A 21,239-nucleotide genomic window follows, 5' to 3' on the forward strand; every position below is an offset into this window, starting at 1 on the left:
TGACATGTAGACAGATGCATCTACAAAGCCAGGAGTGCCTGTGATGACTAGTAGCTACTAGAAGCAAATATGGACCAGGAAGAACCTCCCCATAGAGCCATGCCCTGAATTCAGACTTCTAACCTCCTGTAAGAATTTCTCTTGTTTAAAGCCACCTAGTTTTGATATGTCTGTTGAAGCAGCACTAGGTATCTAACACACATTCAATACCATATTGAAGTCCTGTGTTAATTAGTGCTCTTGCCTTCCTTTCAGACAACATAAAAAACTTAAAACATTTTAACTTTATTTATGCTCTTCCTGACTTATTAACTATTTAGTTCTTTTTCAAATATTTTACATCACCTTTTATAGTTGCCTCTGCCAGACATCTATTTAAGCTAAAATATTTAAGCTTGAATTTTATTTCTTTAAACATAGTTAATTTGGTTTTAAAATGTGCTTCTCCTCTAATATCTGAAGTGTTGTTGGACCTTTTGTCTTTGTTTCCTTAATCATGGAGTCTAGTTTCTTTATGTGTTGGCCATTGCCTATTAAAAATGATAGGAATGTCTATGAGGTGAACATGTACACTAGGTAGATACACTCCTTGAAGAGAGCAGTCCATTCATGGGAGAATAGAAGGGCTGTGTATGCACAGGGACATAGCTCGGGGGCAGGAGTGCATGGAGGGAAGGACACAGGGAAGAGGTAACTATGGGGAGGAAGTGGGAGGGGAGCTGTTGCATGGGGGTAAATTGTAGTCAATGTCATGAGACAAAGTATGTGAATGCTGTATGGAAAGTGAATTTGCTCTGTAAACTTTCACCCAAATCACAATTAAAAAAAAAAAATTATAGGAATATCTTGAGGCTGGTGAAGGTACCTTCCTCTAGGAAGGATTTACCTTTCCCTCTGTCAGTCTCCTTGGCACATTACTGGAGTTATCTTAAATCAAATTCAAGGCTTGTATTTCTCTGACCTTGGTGATTAGAGAGTACAGATTGTAAATTCCCACCAGGCTTTAATACTTCTGATTCACCTTGATCTTTAGTTTTATTAGTAGTCTCAGAGTCTCTTGGAGATAGACTTAGTCTCTGGAGATTGATATGCAAGTCGTAATACAGTTACCAGAGAAAGTAGAAATGTATGCTGCCTCTTTTCCAGGAAGACATTTGCTGTGAGAGGGCATGGTATATTCAGAAAAATTTTTAAAGAGTTTGAAATCAAACTTTGAAAGTTAGGTGATGCATGATGACTACTAAAATAACATCAAAGATGCATCTCTAACTGTGTCACGTCCTCAGCCCTATTTAGAACTTTTCAGGGACTCTTGTTGCCTTTAAGTTCTAGCCCAAGCTGCTTAGCCTTGTGATCGTCCAATTCTTAGCCTCATTTTCCATCACTCTGTGACTTACACTTCTTTTGCTGTTACTGTTTCCTCCCTTGTTTGTTCTACTGTAACACGAAATCCACAATAACAGATGCTAAGTAGGGTAGATATTATTTCCTTTTCACATCCAGGAAATCTAGAGGTAAATGCCCAGAGCTGTTCTGGTGATTCTGTTCACTAAGGTTGTCACGGTCCTTCCACCGCACTGCTCCACCCTCTCTAGGATGTGACCCTCATCTTCGCAGTCCAGGTTCACAGACATTCTGAGCAGCGGGATGAAGGGAGAAAAGAAGGAACAGTGTCTGGGCTCTGTTGTTAGCTGCCATCAAGTTGCTTACAGCTCAGGCATGCAGCATATGGCGGGCTCCACAGAGCCCTCAAGGCAGTGATCCTTCAGAAGCAGATCGCTGGGCCTGTCTTCCAAGGTGCCTCTGGGTGGGTTTGAACTGCTAGCCTTCTGACGAGTAGTCAGATACTTAAATATTTGTGCCACTCAGGAATAGCATAGCTGGGCTCTAGGTACACTCATTGCTATAGTGGGATGTTACCACTTCTAGGTCTCTCCTGTGGGCAGAGTTCTGACATACATTTATTTATTAACTATTTTATACACATAGACATATGTACATGGGAGCTCTGGTGGTATAGTGCCTAAGGCATTTGACTGCTAACCAGAAGGCTGGCGATTCAAACCCACCAGCCACTCCTCAGAAGGAAGGTTGGGCAATCTACTTCTGTAGAGATGCTGCCTCTGAAATCCAAGGAGGAGTTGCTGTGAGTCAAGTCAACTCCACAGCAGTGAGTTTGGTTTTGGTGTTTTTTTACATATATACATACATATGTTTCATAAGTTTATACTAATACTTCACTTCCAGTTTAACACCACAGGATTCTGCCTGTGCTTTTGCTTTCCATAATTGGAAAAGATCATCTTGTAATGTTTTTGAGATAGGATTGAAAATCAGAAATTAACTTAAAAAAATCAGAAATTTGGGTTTTTAGTAAAAGTGTGTGGTTTCTTACTGACATGAAAAACGTATTTTCTAAAAACTTCTCCTAATTTTCCTTTTATATAAAGAAAGTTTCCAGTCAGTAAACAATTGCTGTTTCAATGGCACGTTTAAAAAGAGGGTGTTAGGGCTAATGATAGGAGGTACCCTCCAGCTCTGGTTGCTGCTCTCCTCCAGGGGCTGCAGGTGTCTGTCGGAGGCTGGATGGCTTGTTACTTTCAAAGCATGGTTACTGTCAGTCTGAATCTATTTCATTTCACTTGTAAAACATATTTGCATCATGTGTAGAGATAATTTGATTCTCTGTTTTCCCCTTACTCTTCAAATTTAAGATCTTTTCGAGATGGTGCAGTTAAGAAACCTTGTTCTCTAAGGATATTGTCCAGCAAGAAACCTTCTGCCTTCTGTGGAATCCGGACTCAGTTACCTAGCCCCAGTCATCCAGTGCAACGTTATGCTTCACATACTTGGAACCGGAGAGGCCGGTTAAGAGAATTACGCATCAGGTGAGCATACCTATGATCACCTGCCTGGGTTGATTTTTCTTTTTTTGGTTAAAATGAGGTAATTCTTGATTCCTGTGTTTCCAGAGACCTTGATGCCTGCTCTACCTAGTGGAATGTGAGATGAGAAGGGTATTTAGGAATCTGCAGACGTAAAATATGTCACTAAGTATTTTTCATTCATGGTCTCCATCTGTGCCCCACAGTGTGTAAGCTATAAAGACTTTCTCATAAGAAGTTAAACAACTTGCAGAGAAACTGATGCTTTTCTGCTATTCTTGATTAGGTATATTAAAGACATCCATTTATTTGTCCAACAAAAATTTATTGGGTGCCAACCAGGTGTCATGCTGGACTCCGAGCATGCAAGGTGAATAAGATGTTACTGATTCACAACCTCGTGAACATTTAAAACCAGGCAGAGTTGACAGACCCTTTTGCAAGCCACAGGAAAGTGTGATCAGTGCTAGGAGAGGAGAAGAATGTGGTCACAGGTGCACATGGCAAGAGGAGCCAAGCTGGGGTACTCAGCAGTGACTTCCTAGAGGAGGCAGTCTAAGCTGAGTCCTAAAGAATATGTAAGAGTAAGCCAGGTAGGGGCAGGAGTGATCGAGGCTGAGCCTAGAGCTTAACTGGACAAGAAGTCAACTTTTTTTTATGTACCTGGCTCCTGTGCTGGGCACTGGGGAGACCATCTGACATGTTCCTACTCTAGGGGCTCACAGTGTAGTGGAAATGACAGCTGTCCCAGCAAGCCAGTAACTGTGAATAGGGTGTCACATAGTCATTCTAGGGGTATGCACAGAGGGATCAAAGCTACTCACTCTGTTTAAGTTGGGGAAGGTCCAGGAATGCTTCACATGGGAGCAGGTACCAGAGAGGAGCCTTGTTGGATATGTGGGCATTTTTGCCAGACGCTTTACACCGGAAGAACAGTGTGAACAAGAGCACTGCATGTACGCCCTTCCCTGGACTCTGACATCTGTGTCTCTTTATTGATTATATTGGAAATAAGTTTTAAATAATCTGCTCGGGTTTAGCTTTATAAATCTGTCCTATGGTATGCTCTGATGCAAGATAAGCTGTAATGCCATCCTTTGATTCATACCAGCTTCCCTCCCTCTAGGACCTTAAAGATTCCTTTTCCTTTCTAGAAGACTGACATAAATAGAATGGAGTTTTGAAAAAAATACATGCTTTCTTTTTCCCTTTTTCAGATGTGTGGCCAGAAAGTTCTTGTATTTGTGGATTCGAAAGACTTTTGGAAGAGTATTTCCCGCTAAAGCCAGGTAGTATTAGCTCAGAATACCAAATTTTTGATTAGTTCATTCCAGGTTTTTTTTTTTTTTTTTTTTTTTTGATCAAACCTATACATAATCTTTATTATGGCGCATATTACATTCCTCCCCCATCTTTTTCCAGTTCCAGACAGATGGGAATGTTTACCTAATATGTAGTAGATAACTTAAACCAAAATCAAACCCATTGACTTTGAGTCAGTACCAACTCATACCAACCCTATAGGAGCAGAACTGCCTAATAGGGTTTCCAAGAGTATTTTCTTTATGGAAGCAGACTGCCACATTTTCCTCCCTGAAAGTGGCTACAAGGTTCAAACCACCAAACTTTTAGTTAGCAGGGAGCCTGATTTTTGTGTGTGTGTGTGATTTGGGTGAATGTTTACAGAGCAAATTCATTTTCCACACAGCAGTTCATACACATATTGTATCATAACATTGACTGCAATTCCCCACAATGTAACAGCTCTCTTCCCACTTCCTTCCTGTAGCCACTTCCTCCCTGTATCCTCCTGTGCTGTGCATTCCTGCCCCCTGAGCTAGCTCCCTGTGCAAACACTGCCCTTCTGTTCTCCCTTGATTGATCGTTACAAAGGGTGTATCTGCCTGATGTAAATGTTCACCCTATATGCTTGTCTCTTGTTTGGCTGGAAGCCAGGAGAGTGAGTTTAGTTCCAGACCTGGAGGGTAACTAGGGACCATGGTCTCAGGGGTCTCCCCAGGCTCTGTCAGCCCAGTGGCAGCAGCTGAGCATTGAACCACTGCATCTGAATGAGGGTGTGGAGGAATCATACTTAAGTAAACCAGGACAGCTAAGATCCTCTTTGAGAAGAAAATGTATGTCCAGGAGAAATAAAGTCTTCCAGGGCACTGGTGAGACTGACCAGTTGACTTGATTGAGGCGGAACCTGGGAAGAAAGTTGTCATTGACCAGGGGAGTGCAATGATAGGAGAAGGTTTGGAGCCCCTCCTTCACTTCCATAGCTGCTGCTACTGCCCACTATTAAGATTACTTTAGCTGTAGTGCAGAGAGCAGGTGACGAGAGGGAGTCACAGCTGTCAGGGAAACCCATCAGGAGACAGGTGCATTGTCCAGGGTAAGGGAAGTGGAAATGGAGAGAAGGGGCCAGGTGTTGGGTATGTTTCCGAGGTAGAATTGACAGCCACTGAGAATGTGGTCATTTTCTAAACGGATATGTTGTGAGTCTTGTTTCCCCCATTCTCCCTCTCCCTTCTCCCTTTACTAGAACTTTTCTGATTCATTTTTTTGATAGTATGGCTTTCTAACCTTGGACATCTCCCAAGTCCTGTTGATTAGCTTGCAAGTAAACTTGACCTGTATGTCTTCTGAAATCTTTCATGTATGCACCTTATGAGGGCCCATCTCCTCTGTGGGGATCTCTTACACTGAGGCTCCTACTGTGGTCCCAGCCTGTTGTGGCCGTGGCTGTTGGGCAGAGTTTGCCTCCCTGGGTTTCCTCCTCCTTCTGGATCTTAACCGTATCCTTTTTCGCTGACTTACTACTTCTCCAGTACCTTCGTAAGTCTTTCCCTCGTTTTCAAGTGGGAGAGGTGATGCCTATTTTGCCATTATTGGAAGTTTCCTGTTTTTGTTTATTCAATTTAGTATTTTATTTATATTCTTCTCTATTAGCTGTGCATGTTTTTAGTCTTTTTTTTTAGTGCAGGGCTTAGAACTGGTTCAAACCGTTTCAGTCATGGCCAGCACAGCAAAATTGGAATAGATCTCAATTTATAAAATGTGGGTTTACTCAAGTGATAACTGGAATGGGAAAACTATGGGTCGAAGCCCTGAGATGGGAAACTCTGAAGAGACGTAGTGAGCCTTTTCAGGAACCGGATGTTGAAAATTGGTTCATTGCCTTGTCTGTGGAGAGCAGCACACATTCAAAGTGGCTCGATCGGCTACCAGCGTTGAGCTGGGCACCACTGATTCTTACTGTGCCTGTCAAGAGGTTTGGTTGCTATGCATCATGCATGTTGCTGCTTTTGTTTTCTAACAGAGAGATTAAGTTTTTAGCAAATTGTCAGTGTGTAATTTTTCCTGTTCCAGTTACCGTTCTGGTATACCCATATATTTCAAATTCAGTCTGTTCCAGTTTTGCCGTGTTGGCCATGACTGAACCAAGAACTGGTCCAAAGCCCTGGGTTAGTGTCTGCCCTGAAGAATATAATACGTATCTGTAACTTAACAGTCTAATGTTAATTGCCTCTTTCCAGACAATGCAAGGTCCTTAGAGCACTTTAACTCTGCCTCTCTCCCACAAGCCACTTACATGCTACTATTGTAATATATTGCAATTCTATGTATATTTTAAAATCTATAAAACATTATTCTAGTTTTTACACCCAACGTCCACTTAGATTCATGCACATACTTTCTTTGTTACCCTGTTTTTCCTATATCTTCAGTTCCTATCTGTGATCCTTTTCCTTCTGCTGTAAAATATCCCTGAATATTTCCCCTAGGGTAGGTTTGTTGCTGATGAATTCTCTCAGGTTACCTCTATCTTAAAATGTTTTTATTTTCACTTTCATTTTTGGAGGCCATTTTCACTGGACATAGAAGTCTGGTTGCCAATTTTTTCCCCCAGTATTTTGAAGATAATACATTGTCTTACGGTTTCTGTTTGTAAGTCTCGTTGCTCTTTTGAAGATTCATTCTTTGTCTTAGTTTTCAGAAGTTTTAATATGATTTGCCTTCATAGATTTATTCCTCTTTTACCTCCTTTTGAGATAATAGGTTCCAAATTTGTTTTGTGGGCACATCTTTCAGGCATGCCTTCATTTGTCTGTAAGCATGTCATTTTGTTCCTCCTCCTTTTTTTTTTTTTTTAGAGTGAGGTAAGTAAGTATATTTAACCTTTGCACATAACTCTAGTTTGAAAAAGGTATTAGTAGATGTAAGTTCATATCTCTCTAGCTCGTATAAACTTTTACAAAACCTCAGGAGCTATGGTAGTGTGGTGCCTAAGGCATTTGACTGCTAACCAGAAGGCTGGCATTCAAACCCACCAGCCACTCCTTGGAAGGAAGACTGGGCAACCTACTTCTGTAGAGATACCACCTCAGAAACCCAAGGAGGGGTGGCTATGAGTTGAATTGACCTGACGGCAGTGAGTTTGGGTTTTGGTTTTTTGGAGTCCAAATAGCTAATCAGTATCACTGTTTGAACTTGATAGTTGTTGTTAGGTGCCATTGAGTCACTTCGGACTCATAGTGGCCTTGGGTACAACACAACGAAATACTACTTGGACCTGTACCCTCTTTACAGTCCTTGCTACGCTTGAGCCCATTGTTGCAGCCTCTATGTCAGTCTGCCTCACCATTTTCAGTGATCATCTACTTTACCAAGCATGATGTCCTTCTCCAGGGACTGGTCCTGTCTGACAGCATGACCAAAGTAGGTGAGGCAGAGCCTCACCATCCTCACTTCTGAGGAGCCTTCTGGCTGTACTTCATCCAGGACAGATTTGTCTCTTCTGACAGTCTATGGTATATTCAGTATTCTTTGCCGATACCATAGTTCAAATGCGTCAGTTCTTCTTTAGTCTTCCTTATTCACTGTCCAGCTTTCACATGTATATGAGGCAGTTGAAAATACCATGGCTTGATCTGGCATATCTTTGTGACATCTTTGCTCTTTAACACTTTAAAGAAGTCTTTTGCAGCAGATTGGCCCAATGCAGTACGTCGTTTGATTTCTTGACTGCTGTTTCCATGGGCACTGAATGTGTGGATCCAGATAAAATGAAATCCTCAACAACTTAAGTCTTTTCTCCTTTCATCATGATGTTGATTATTGGTCTGGTTGTAAAGATTTTCATTTTCTTTATGTTGAGGGGTACTCCATACTGCAGACTGTAGTCTTTAATCTTTATCAGTAAGTGCTTCAACTCATTTTCACTTTCAGCAAGCAAGGTTGTGTCATCTGCATATTGCAGGTTGTTAATGAATCTTCCTCCAATCCTGATGCCATGCTCTTCTTCTTGTAGTTCAGCTTCTCAAATTATTTGCTCAGCATGCAGATTGAATAAGTATGGTGAAAGGATACATCCCTGATGCACACCTTTCCTGATTTTAAACCATGCGGTGTATCCTTGTTCTCTTTGAACGACTGCCTCTTAGTCCATATACAGGTTCCTTGTCAGTACAATTAAGTGTTCTGGAATTCCTGTTCTTTGCGATGTTATCCATAATTTGTTATGATCCACACAGTCAAATGCCTTTGCATTTTCAGTAAAACACAGGTAAACATCTTTCTGGTATTTTGTGCTTTCAGCCAAGATCCATCTAACATCAGCAGTGATATCCCTTGTTCCATGTCTTCTGAATCTGGGTGAATTTCTGGCACTTCCTGTCGCTGTACTGCTATGACTGTTTTCACATTATTTTCAGTATAATTTTACTTGTGTGTAATATTAATAATATTGTTTGATAATTTCTACATTCTGTTGGATCACCATTCTTTGAGATGGGCACAAATATGGATCTCTTCCAGTTGGTTGGCCAGGTAGCTGTCTTCCAGATTTCTTGGCATAGAGGAATGTGTGCTTGCAGGGTTACGTCCACTGATACATCTCAGTTAGTACTCTGTATATTCCTGGAGCCTTGTTTTTCCCCAGTGCCTTCAGTGCAGCTTGGACTTCTTCCTTCAGTGCTATCGATCCTTAATAATATGTTACCTCCTGGAATGGTTGAACTTGGACCATTTCTGTGTATTCCTTCCATATACCTTTTATACTCCTGCATTGTTCAATGTTTTGTCCATGTTGTTGTTGTTATGTGCCATCGAGTCGGACCTGACTGATAGCAACCCCTCCTTGGGTTTCCGAGGCAGTATCACTACGGAAGTAGATTGCCCAACCTTCCTTCCAAGGAGTGGCTGGTGGGTTTGAACAGTCAGCCTTCTGGTTAGCAGTCAAGTGCCTTAAGCACTATGCTATCAGAGCTCCTATTTTGTCCATAGAAGCCTTCAGTAATACAGCTCTGGGCTTGAATTTTTTTCTTCAGTTCTTTTAAACTTGAGAAATGCTAAGCATACTTTTCCCTTTTGGTTTTCTAACTCCAGGCCTTAGTACATTTCATTATAATATTTTGTCTTCTTGAGCTGTCCTTTTAAATCTTCTGTTTAGCTCTTTTACTTCATTTCTTCCACTTACTTTAGCTACTCTGCACTCCAGAGCAAGTTTCAGAGTCTCTTGTAACATCCATTTGGTCTGTCTTCCTCTTCTTTTTAATGACTGTGGTAGTTAAGGTTATATGTCAACTTGATTGGGCCTGGTTTTGAGTTGCTGGGTAGTTAGTCCCCATGATGAGACTGGGAATCAGCTCCATGGTGGCATCCGCTGTGAGCAGCTGAGTAGCTGCTTTAGGGATGTGGTCTGCTTCCTGTGTATAGGGAGAAGCTTTGGGAATGGTCTCTAGCTTTTGGCACACTTGACTCTAGCTGAGTTGTCAGTCTGCTTCCTGTGTATAGGGAGAAGCTTTGGGAATGGTCTCTAGCTTTTGGCACACTTGACTCTAGCTGAGTTGTCATTCAGCAGCCTGCCATGTTGTCTGCTGATCTTGGGACTGTCAATGGACTTGAATCAGGGGCCTCCCATATGGTTTGGTAATACCTGGGACTGTGCCTTTTTACTTGTTGACCTTGGGTTTGTCAGCCTCAACAGCCAGCAGTTGCCTGAGTGAAGAAAGCCTCTCGCTTCAGTGGGCTGGAAGCAAGAGACAGACTGAAGCCCAAGGTCAAGGGGCTTTCCACTCAGCCCCTGGAGCTTGGCACTTTGAACGTGGACTTCTAGCCTCCAAGAGAATTAACTCCTGTTTGTTAAAGCCACCCATTTGTGGTATGTTAGAGTGGCACTGTTGTTGTTGTTATTTGCCGTCGAGTCGGCCCCGACTCATAGCAATCCCTCCTTGGGTTTCCGAGGCAGTATCACTACGGAAGTAGGATTGCCCAACCTTCCTTCCGAGGAGTGGCTGGTGGGTTTGAACCACCAGCCTTCTGGTTAGCAGTCAAGTGCCTTAGGCACTATGCTACCAGAGAGTGGCACTAGAGGTAACCAAAACAATGACCTTCTGCTTTTTTCATATGTGATGTCATTCATGTCATCCCACAACGTTTGGTCTTTGGGCATTGGACTTCAGTGCATCAAATCTGTTCTAGAGAAACTTATTAAAAACAACAAAAGACTCTCTCTGTCCAAATTTGAGACAATTTAAGTGATTTTCAATACAAATAAACTGAAATTAGGGGTCACTTTGGATAAATCTGAGTTCCCAGACTTCTAAGAATAAGATCCTTGTGGAGCACAGGGATCAGTTGGTGCCCTTCCTCAGTTGAATATCAGATTCCTGCCATGTATCCCTCTGATTGAGGAGACTCATTAGGAAAGAACCCATCATGTGTACACTCCCAGCACCCTCCCAGAACCTACTCCTGTCACAGCCTGCTTCATCTCACATTAAAAACTTGAGTTAGTTGTGCACTGTGTAGCTTTTTCACTGGTGGTGGTGGTGGTTAGGTGCTGTGAAGTTGGCTCCAACTCAGGGATCCTACGTGCAACAGGATAAAACTCTGCCTCGTCGTGCACCATTCTCACAATCCTTGCTATACTTGAGCCCATTGTAGTCACTGTGTCAATCTATCTCGTTGAGGGTCTTCCCTTTTTTCACTGACCCTCCACTTTACCAAGCATGATACCTTTCTCCAAGGAATGAATGGTCCTTTCTGACAAGATGACCAAAGTAGGTGAGATGAAATCTGGCCATTCTCACTTCCAAGGAGCATTCTGGCTGCACTTCTTTCAGACAAGTTTTTTGTTCTTCTAACAGTCCATGGTGCTTTCAGTATTCTTTGCCAACACCACAACTGAAAAGGATCAATTCTTCTTGGGTCTTTATTCATTGTTCAGCTTTCACATGCGTATGAGGTGATTAAAAATACCATGTCTTGAGTTAAGTGCCTCTTAGTCTTCAAAGTGACGTCTTTGCTCTTCAACACATAAAGAGGTCTTTTTCCTACTGCAATACTATGTCTTATTTCTTGACTGCTGCTTCCATGGGTGTTGATTTTGGATCCATTTTTCATTGGAGATGACAAATTTTAAGTTGAATTATCCAGTGTTAGGGTCACAGAGAATGTGGATTGTTCTTATTCTTATGACCTGTGATCTTTCAAGGCCTCACCTGCTTTAACTGAAAATGGCTTTTCCAGTAGAAATATCATTTGTTTCCAGTGTGTTTTGGTACTCTGGGGACCTGTGGAGAACATGACTCTGTCTCAAAATATATATCAAAATAACCAGCAATTGACATTCATGTGAATGTTTTTGTAATTTTCGGGGTAAAATCTGAAGAAAACTCCAAATCTGAGATGCATGTTGTATAGCGTTGCAAAAACGGCAAGGAGGTCACATGTTCTGGCCTCCTCTAACCCTACAAGGGGAAGGCAGGATTACCAGCAGTAACCCAAGGCCTATTACCGCAAGGCCAGACATGCTGCCTCCCTCCAGCCCTTTCACCAACTGTTCCTCCCAAAGCATCCACCACCTCTCTCTTGGGTTCGATAATTCGCTACAGTGGCCACACAGAACTCACAGATTATGAAGTTTATTAGGGAAGCACCAGGCTACAATTCGAGTTCAAGAAAAAATGCTCAGTCTCTCTCCCAGCCCACCGTCCCTCGGCCAACAGTCTCACAGTCTCTTTCCCAGCAGTATTGTCCCTCGGTGTCTCACTCAGCAGTGCGTGTCTCTTGCATCTCTTTCTCAGCAGCACGTGTCTCTTTCAGCAGCACGTCTTCCTCAACCAAGTCACAGAGAGAGTTCTGCCTCTAGGAGGCCTCCTTTTGAGCCTGGCAGGGTGGTCAAACTAGCCAATCACAGCATCAGAACTCTAAGCACCTGAGAGAGAGTGGGCACCTCCCAGAACATTGTTTTGTGCCACTCCCAACAGAAATACTCCAGGTGGACAACTTCAGCAATCAGGAACTCCTCAGTTGCTCATAGCAATTCCCACCTTGGAGTTTACAAAGACTTATGGGTAGAAAAGCCACACTATGTAATATACTACACAACAAGCATCTTCTTTTTTCATACAGTAACTTTAAGGTCTTTAATATTTTAAATACTCATACTTTCCTATTGCTCATTTTTATGTGCAGTTTTCCTGAACTTTTAGAATGAGGCAAGATTCAGTTATACTTTGCTAAATTTATGGAGTTCCCCCCTCTGTTGTTTTTGTGTGGAGGTAAAAAATACAGTGACTTGCTTTATGGAATATCCTGGTTTTGTATCCTTACCAAGAGCTCTGATGGTGCTGTGGATAAAGCATTGACCTGCTATCCAAGAGGTCAGCACTCTGTCTGACCCCACCAGCCACTCCATGGGAGAAAGACAGGGTAGCCTGTTTCCAAAAAGGTTTACAGACTTCAGCACCTTATGAGACAGTTCAGCTCTGTCTTGTAGAGTTGCTGTGGGTTGGAATCAACTCAGTTGCCATGAGTCTGATTTTTGATGGTTACCCATACCCCACTTGACCTTGGCCTTCTCTTTCCTTTGCCTCTTTTGTCCCTATCTTGTTCAATTTTTATTCTACTCCCAGAAGTTTCATCTTATTACCAGCCTCTGCCCTAAAGGAAGCCCATCAGGTTAGTTTTGAGACTCCATAGGGACTTACCTGCTTGGCTACTTCTTTTCTTACATGAGTTGTGGCATTGGAGAGATTAGAACACCTCCCAGCTTTAGCTATTGGACTCAGGTTGAGCCACTGCACTTTCCAATGAATACTCACTGGCTGTTTTGGGGTTTTCTTCTTAGGTGTCATTCTGTTGCTCCTTCTTCCTTCTGCACAGATGTTAATCCATGTGGGGCTTTTGACTGTGGGTGGTTTGTCTTGACCTGCTGGATGTTGCGTTGCCGGAGATACCTTGTCACCTACTTTTGTTGTAATTTAGTCATGACTTTTTTGTTTTGGTATGTAGTTCTGTATTTTGTGGGGATTCAAACATTGAAAAACTGCGTTGCTGCCATTATCTTCTCCAAATCTTATTCCAACTTAATTTTATTTATTCTATGTTGGACCCATATTTGACCAGACCCACTTTCAGGTAATAGCTATTTATGTTCTGAGTGCTTAGGGAATGCTGATGGTATCACTTAGAAATGCATTTAACTCTAAGTCAGAGAAAGTCTGACAGTGGCCTAAAGCAACTGGGATTTGCTTTTTCTGACAAGCAGCCTGGAACTTGCCAGTTACTGGTATTGTTCAGTTGTTCAGCGATGCTGTAGACTCAGGCTTTTCGTGTCTTTCTAGTTCACCATTCATGGTATAATGCAAGCTGAATTCAGAAGAGAATGTGAAACAAGGGAGATCATTACTGATATCAGATGGATCATGGCTGAAAGCAAAGAATGAATACTGGAAAGATACTTATTTGTGTTTTGTTGACTATGCAAAAGCATTCAACTGTGTGGCTTTTAACAAATTGTGGATAACTTTGTAAGGAATGGGAATTCAAGAACATTTAATTGTGCTCATGAGGAACCTGCCCGTAGATCAGGAGGCTTTCATTCGAACAGAACAAGGGGACACTGCATTGTTTGAATCCCGGAAAGGTGTGCATCAGGATTGTATCCTTTCACCATACTTACTCAGTTTGTATGCTGAGCAAATAATCTGAGCAGCTGGACTATATGAAGAACGTTGCATCAGGATTGGAGGAAGACTCATTAACAGTCTGCAAGATGCAGATGACACAACCTTGCTTGAAAGTGAAGATGACTTGAAGTACTTACTGATGAAGATTAAAGTCCACAGTCTGTGGTATGGATTGTATCTCAACGTAAAGAAAAGGAAAATCCTTACAACTGGACCAATAAGCAACATCATGATAAATGGAGAACAGATTGAAATTGTCCAAGATTTTGTCTTACATGGATCCACAATCAACACCCACAGAAGCAGTGGTCAAGAAATCAGGCATCATACAGTACCGAGCAAATCTGCTGCAAAAAAGACCTCTTTGAAGTGTTGAGGACCAGAGGTGTCACTTTGAAGATGAACGTGCACCCAGCAGTTGGCTCATATGGATGTGAAAGCTGGACAGTGAATAATAGGAAGACCGAGGAGAGTTGATGCTTTTGAGTTGTTGGTGTTGGTGAAGGATACTGAAATTACCATGGACAGCTAGAAGAAGAACCAAATCTGTCCCGGAAAAGTGTGGCTGGAATGTTCCTTGGAAGCAAGAATGGTCAGATTTTGTTGTCTGAAGGGACCATTCCTTGGGGAAGGATAGCATGCTTGGTAAGTTAGAGGGTCAGTGGAACAGCGGGAGACCCTGAGCAAGATGGGTTGACAGTGGCTGCAGCGATGGGCTTAAGTATAGCAGAGATGGTGAGGCTAGCACAGGATCAGGCATTAGTTTGTTCGGTTGTGCGTGGGGTCACTGAGTTGGAGCTGACTTGACGGCACCTAGCAACAACAACATTCTTAGTATATTGGTCCTTAGTCATCTGAGGTGGCGCTGCTACATAGCTGCCAGTTCTAACTTTAGGCAGAGAGAGAAAGGGCTGCTACCAGCTTGATCTGCCCCTTAATCAGAAAAGTGAGACTTTCTTAGAAGCCCCACCACCATTCTACTTCTGTCTCATTGGCAGAGTGATGTCTGTGGCCACCATTAGCTACAGGGGCGGTTGGGAAACAAACCTCTCCAGCCTCTGGCAGCGGCCAGTGAGGCAACAAGGCCTGAGGAATGACAGGGTCTGCCTTACTGCTATACAACTTTCACATTTAAGATGTGTTTTAAAGTTCTTACTCTCAGGTGGTAGCAGGGTATAGGAAAAAGAGCACTAGACTAGAATTTAGGGGCCTTCAGTTTAGGTCCCAACCTTGCCCTTAGTCAGTTGTTTGATTTGGTGGTAATTACATTTCTGGATTCCCTGGGCCTCAATTTCTCAAAGTGTAAAACAATAGAAAGATAATATTTGTTCTCTAAACACCTACCAGGATTAGGATCCTATACTGCATTTTCTTTGACTTAAAAATTCGTGATGGGCTGGTTGCTTTCAATTTGCAATATCTTTTTAAACCAAGTGAGTTTTACTTGTTTATTGCTTTGGAGAAGGATGGTCATATTGATCTTTGCTTTTTTATGGAATAATGGTGGGTGACCTTTACCATACTGAATTATTTATTTCTCACTTTTTAGGAATGCTAGTGGGAAAGTGATAGCATATCAAAAATCTCCTTGAATTTCCTTTATTATCCAATGGCTTTTTTTTTCTTTCAAATTGTTGTGATAAAATATACACAACATAAAATTTGCCATTTTAAAGTATACAATCCAGTGGCATTAAAATGTGCAACCATACACTACTTGCCCATTAGTTATTGCTGCTGTTCTCTCACTGTGGCTAATTTATAAATTAAACTTTATCATAGGACAAAATATATGTATGGGACGTATTTGTAATTTGTATGTATAGAACAAAACAGTATATAATGTTTGGTATGCTCTGTGGTTTCAGGAATCTACTGGGGGTCTTCAGATATATCTTCCATGGATAAAAGGGGACTACTATAAATGAAATCATGCAGTGTTTTTTTTAAGTTTTTATTGTGATTTGGGTGAAAGTTTACACAGCAAATTGATTTTCTATACAGCACCTCACATACCCTTTCTCTCATGACATTGACTGCAGTTTCCCACAATGCAACAGCTCCCCTCCCACTTCCATCCCATAGTTCCCTGTGTCTTTCCCTCCTATGCACTCCTGCCCCCCAAGCTGTTTCCCTGTGCATATGCAGCCCTCCTATTCTCCCATGATTGATCTCTGCAAAGAGTGTATCTACCTAATGTAAGTGTTCAGCTTATATGCTTGTCTCTGGTTTGTCTGGAAGTCACAGGAGTGGGTTCAATTCCAGACTTAAAGAGCAGCTAGGGGCCATAGTCTCAGGGGTTCCATCAGGCTCTATCAGACCAGCAAACCTGGTCCTTTTTTTTCTTTTTAATGATTTTGAATTTTGTTCCACATTGATCTCCCACTCTATCCAGGATCTCCTATATAGATTCCCCTCTGAGTGGTTGACAGTGGTAGCCGGGCACCACCATCTAGTTCTTCTGGTCTCATAGTCATATAGGCTGAGGATCACATGGTGTACCAGTTCCTTGGACTAATCGTTTCCATGCATCTTTGGTTTTCTTCATTCTAATTTGCTCTGGAAGAGGAGAGACCCATCATTGTATCTAGATGGCTGCTTGCAGTCTTTTAAGATCTCCGTAACTGCTCGCCAAAGTAGGATGTGGAAGAAATTAAGCAATGTTTGTCTTTTTCATCATATTACTTGGATCCACAAGCAACCCCCGTGGAAGCAGCAACATATTGCACTGACTAAATCTGCTGCAAAAGACCTCTTTAAAGTGCTGAAGACCAATGATGTCCCTTTGAAGACTAAGGTGTGCCTAGCCCAAGCCATGGTGTTTTCAGTCAACTCACATGAATGTGAAAGCTGGACAGTGAATAAGGAAGACTGAAGAAAAGTTGATGCTTTTCAGTTGCGGTGTTGGTGATGAATACTAAAAGTACTACGGACTGCCAGAAGAATGAGCGAATCTGTCTTGGAAGAAGTACAGCTGGAATGCTTCTTGGAAGGGAGAATGGCCAGATTTCATCTCATCTACTTTGGTCATGTTGTCAGAAGGGACCATTCCCTGGAGAAGGATATCATGCTTGGTAAAGTGGAGGGTCAACAGAAAAGGGAAAAGTCCTCAACAAGATAGATTGATGCATTGGCTGCAGCGTTGGGCGCAGGCCTAGCAAGGATTGTGAGGCTGGAAGAGGACCGGGCAATGTTTCTTTACATTGTGGATAGGGTCACTCTGAGTCAAAGCCTTGTCGACAGCACTTAATAACAACGACATCTTTTGCTGTTAGAACCCCTCTGGTCAGCTATCTGTGAAATCTGTAATCCTGTTAAGTAGGTGCTAGGAATACCTTCAGACATTTGGTTATTTTATAACTTTTAATCTCCTGTGTAAATGAGAAGTGTTGTGCTTAGGTGCCGCTGAGTTGGCTCTGACTGATAGTGACCCTTTCTGGGCACAGATATGAAACACTGCCCGGTCCTGGGCCATCCTCACAGTCTTTGCTCTGCTTGAGCCCATTGTTGCAGCCACTGTGTCAGTCCATCTTGTTGAGGGTCTTCTGCTTTTTCACTGACCCTCTACTTTTCCAACCATGATATCCTTCTCCCGGGAATGGTCCCTTTTGACAATACAGCCAAAGTAGGTGAGATGAACTCTGGTCTTTCTTGCTTGTCCAAGGGGCATTCTGGCTACACTTTGTTCATTCTTCTGGAAGTCCATGATATTTTCAGTATTCCTTGAAGATACCACAATTCAAATGCATCAGTTCTTCTTTGTTCATGGAAACATACAGCTTTTACTTTTTACTAATTAAAAATATTTTTTTAGTCTGGGGAATGAAATAAATTAAGAATAATGCTCAATTCGCTTACAGTACTTGAAAAGTCAGATTTTTATTTTACCTTCACATCTTTAACTGGTGTTATGGATTGACTTATGTCCCCCAAGAATATGTATTGTAAATCTTAACCCTTATACCTGTAGTTATGGAGCTCTGGTGTTGTAGTGGTTAAGGCATTTGGCTGCTAACCAAAAGATTTGTGGTTCAAACCCACCAGCCACTTCATGGAAGAAAGATGACACAGTCTGCTTCCATAAATATTTACAGCCTTTGAAACCCAATTGGGGGTTGCTCTAAGTCAGAATCGACTCAGCGGCAGTGAGTTTTTGATAACCACCAGCCACTCCTCAGAAGGAAAGTTAGGCAATCTACTTCTGTGGAGATACCACCTCAGAAACCCAAGGAGGGGTCGCTATGAGTCAGATCTAACTTGTCGGCAGCGAGTTTGGTTTTTGAGTTGATGGTTATAATCCCATTTGGGAATGGCTTTTCTTTGCTGTTAAGAGGCTCTATCTGGGACTTCAGGTAAGATGGAGGAATAGGAAGACAAGAGACACAGACCCTCTTCAACAAAGAAAAGAAAAACCAGTTGAAAGGAATTACACAGAAGTGGATTAGGGACCAACCAGTGGAAAAACTTGAATGAAAACAGTGAGTATAGAGACAGTCAGAGCTGCAGATGGTCAGCTACTCTGATGGGACCAACAGCCTGAATATTTCCAAGTGGTGTTGGGACCTGAGAATTGACCTAAAGATCAGCCCTGGTCACCAAGGGCTGCAGGAACAACTGTGTTGGTGGCCTGTGACTAGGAAGGGAAACAGCAAGGAGGGAGACAGCCTGAGCTGTTGACTTTCCGCTGTCCGGAGGGCACAGCCATCTTGATTGTTTACACATGGCAGCCATTTTGGATATTTAAAGTGACTGAGGGTGCAGCCATTCTGAATGTTTACAAGTGGCCACCATTTTGCATTTTAAAGTGATAGCATTCTCATTCAGATTCCAGGGACCTAAGAACAGGCTCTGTTTGCCAAGGTTGGCAGGGACATACAAGAGGCTGACAACAGGAAAGGAGACAGGTGGTGAGTGTATAAGTGCTGTCAGCTAGCAAATAGAGGAGCACAGTACCCTGCTTGCATAGACAACATACAAACAAAACAAAACAAAAATCGTGGGTAAGTCACTCCAACATACAATCACCAATTAAATATAAACACAAAAATGTCACAATGCCTCAGAGACAACAGAGCACCACAGTCCACACAAAGAAGCAAGATAAAGCAGGAGAAACAAGGGACCATGATACAGACCCAAAACACATCCCTGAGGAAGACACAGCATTGGAACTGCCTGATAAGGAATTAGAAAAAATTATATTTAGGTATCTTCAACAAACTGAGAGATCAAGGAAAACACAGAGAAAACCCGACAACAATTTCAAAAGACATACAAGAACAAAATGACAAAATAAATGAAAAATTAGAAATGATACAAAATCTGCTCACAGAGATACAGAAGATTAATACTAAATTTTCAGAAATTATAAGACATTGAATGGGCAAAGGAGCAGAATTGAATCAATGGAAGACAGAATTAGGGAGATTGAAGGCAAATACCTGAACACTTCTTTGGAAAGGGATCAATCAGAAAAAAAGATCAAAACAAAATGAAGAAAGCCTGAGGTTCATGTGGGATACCATCAAAAGGAGTAACCTATGTACCATCGGAATTCCAGAACAGGAAGAGACAAATAAAACCACAGAAAAAATTGTCGAAGATTTGTTGGAAGAGAATTTTCCTGGGATGATGAAAGATGAGAATATATACATTCAGTAAGTCCAACAAACCCCAAACAGGATAGACCGCAAAAGAAAATCACCCGGACATATCATCATCAAACTTCCCAAAGCAAAGACAAAGAAAGAATCGTGAGAGTAGTACGGGAAAAACAAAAAGTTACCTACAAGGGGCAACCAATAAGATTAAGCTCCGATTTCTCGACAGAAACCATGAAGGTGAGAAGACAATGGGGTGGTATATATAAAACACTGAAAGAGAAAAATTTTCAACCAAGAATTATGTAGCCAGCAATATTGTCCCTCAAATACGATAGTGAAATTAGGACATTTCCAGATAAACAGAAATTAAGGGAATATGTTAAAAGCAGACCAGCCTTACGAGAGATGCTAAAGGGAGCCATTTGGACAGAGGAGCAACAACAGCCAACAACAACTGACCATTAACACACGTGATGATATAACCCAGAAACCATCCCAGCTATGGAAGTATCCAAAGTAAATAAGCCTACAAGATTGTAATCAGGGAACCAGAGACATCGATTGACAAAAGAGGAAAATTACAAACCAAAAAGAGGGAGAAAACTGTGTCATTACAGAACTTCTAGATGGTAGGGACGTCAAGACAACTACAAGATAGAACGGACTGTTCTAAACTTGGGAAGAAAATGATAAATCACAGGGTATCCTCAAAAAAAAGATAAACCTTCACATCAAAAAAGAGGATCAGCATAAATATTCAGCCAATACTAAAACAATAGTAATGAAGGAAGTGATGACGTGATTCGTAAACAAAAGGAGCTCACAGCATGGAAGATTATATAGAACAAAGAAATCAACACCACGAAAAAGCACATAACAAAATGACAGCAACAGATTCATATTTACCAATAATTACATATCTGGCAAGGGACTTATCTCTAAGATTTATAGTAGAAGAGTGGATGACCAAACTATGGTACAAACACATAATACAATGCTATGCAGCAGTAAAGAATAATGTAGAGTCTGCAAAACACTGCATAATATGGATGAACTTGGAGGACATTATGCTGAGTGAAATAAGTCAATCACAGAAGGATAAATATAGTATTAGTTCGTTGTTGTGGAGGGTCAGTGAAAGGTTTATATATGGAGGGAAACTTTCTTGGTTGCCAGGGGTGGGAGGGGAGGGGAAGGAACACAAAAAAAAAAAAAAAAAAAAAAAAAAAAGTATTACATTGACCCATGTTACTTTAATTTTGTGTATTTCACTGTACATAAATTATATTTCAATAAAATGCATTTTTTTAAAAAGGCTGTATGTCTGTAAGGTATGTTTTAGGCCAGTTACCTTTGAGAGATAAGAGGAGCAGATTAGGTGAAGGAAACAAGCTGAGATGGGGAAAATACATGCCATATGAAGATCACCGAGGAACCAGGACTTTGCCCCAGAGAGAGAGGCTTCCCCTGGAACTGGCATCCTGAACTCAGACTTCTAGTCTCTTAAACTGTGGGAAAATAAGTTTTTGTTTGTTAAAGCCATGAAGTTATGGTATTTTGCTCATAGCAAAAATAACTAAGACAATTGGTAAGATCTGCAGTGTAATATTTTTTTTTTTTTTTGCTGTTGCTGCTGAATATATCCAACTCTAAGCCAAAGAAAACCACCAAACCAAACCCATTGCCATTGAGTCGATTCTGATGCACAGTGACCCAGTGGGACAGGATAGAACTGCCCCATTGGGTTTCTAAAGTAGTAAGTCTTTTTTTTT

The 21,239-nt window shown here is 41.6% G+C and overlaps 1 protein-coding gene across 1 annotated transcript in view; it reads left to right on the plus strand.

Annotated features, from left to right (window-relative positions):
* Positions 1-21,239, plus strand: part of SFI1 (SFI1 centrin binding protein) — a 120,328-nt gene that overhangs the window by 14,303 nt on the left and 84,786 nt on the right. The window contains exons 2-3 of the mRNA XM_042782711.1: positions 2,715-2,888; positions 4,103-4,174. Of these exons, the coding sequence (XP_042638645.1) occupies positions 2,715-2,888; positions 4,103-4,174 (246 nt within the window). The remainder of the gene's footprint in view (positions 1-2,714; positions 2,889-4,102; positions 4,175-21,239) is intronic.

The sequence above is a fragment of the Orycteropus afer genome, unplaced genomic scaffold, assembly GCF_000298275.1.
Source record: "Orycteropus afer afer isolate SDZICR_OR568_19922 unplaced genomic scaffold, OryAfe1.0 scaffold00420, whole genome shotgun sequence".
NCBI classification, from domain to species: domain Eukaryota; kingdom Metazoa; phylum Chordata; class Mammalia; order Tubulidentata; family Orycteropodidae; genus Orycteropus; species Orycteropus afer.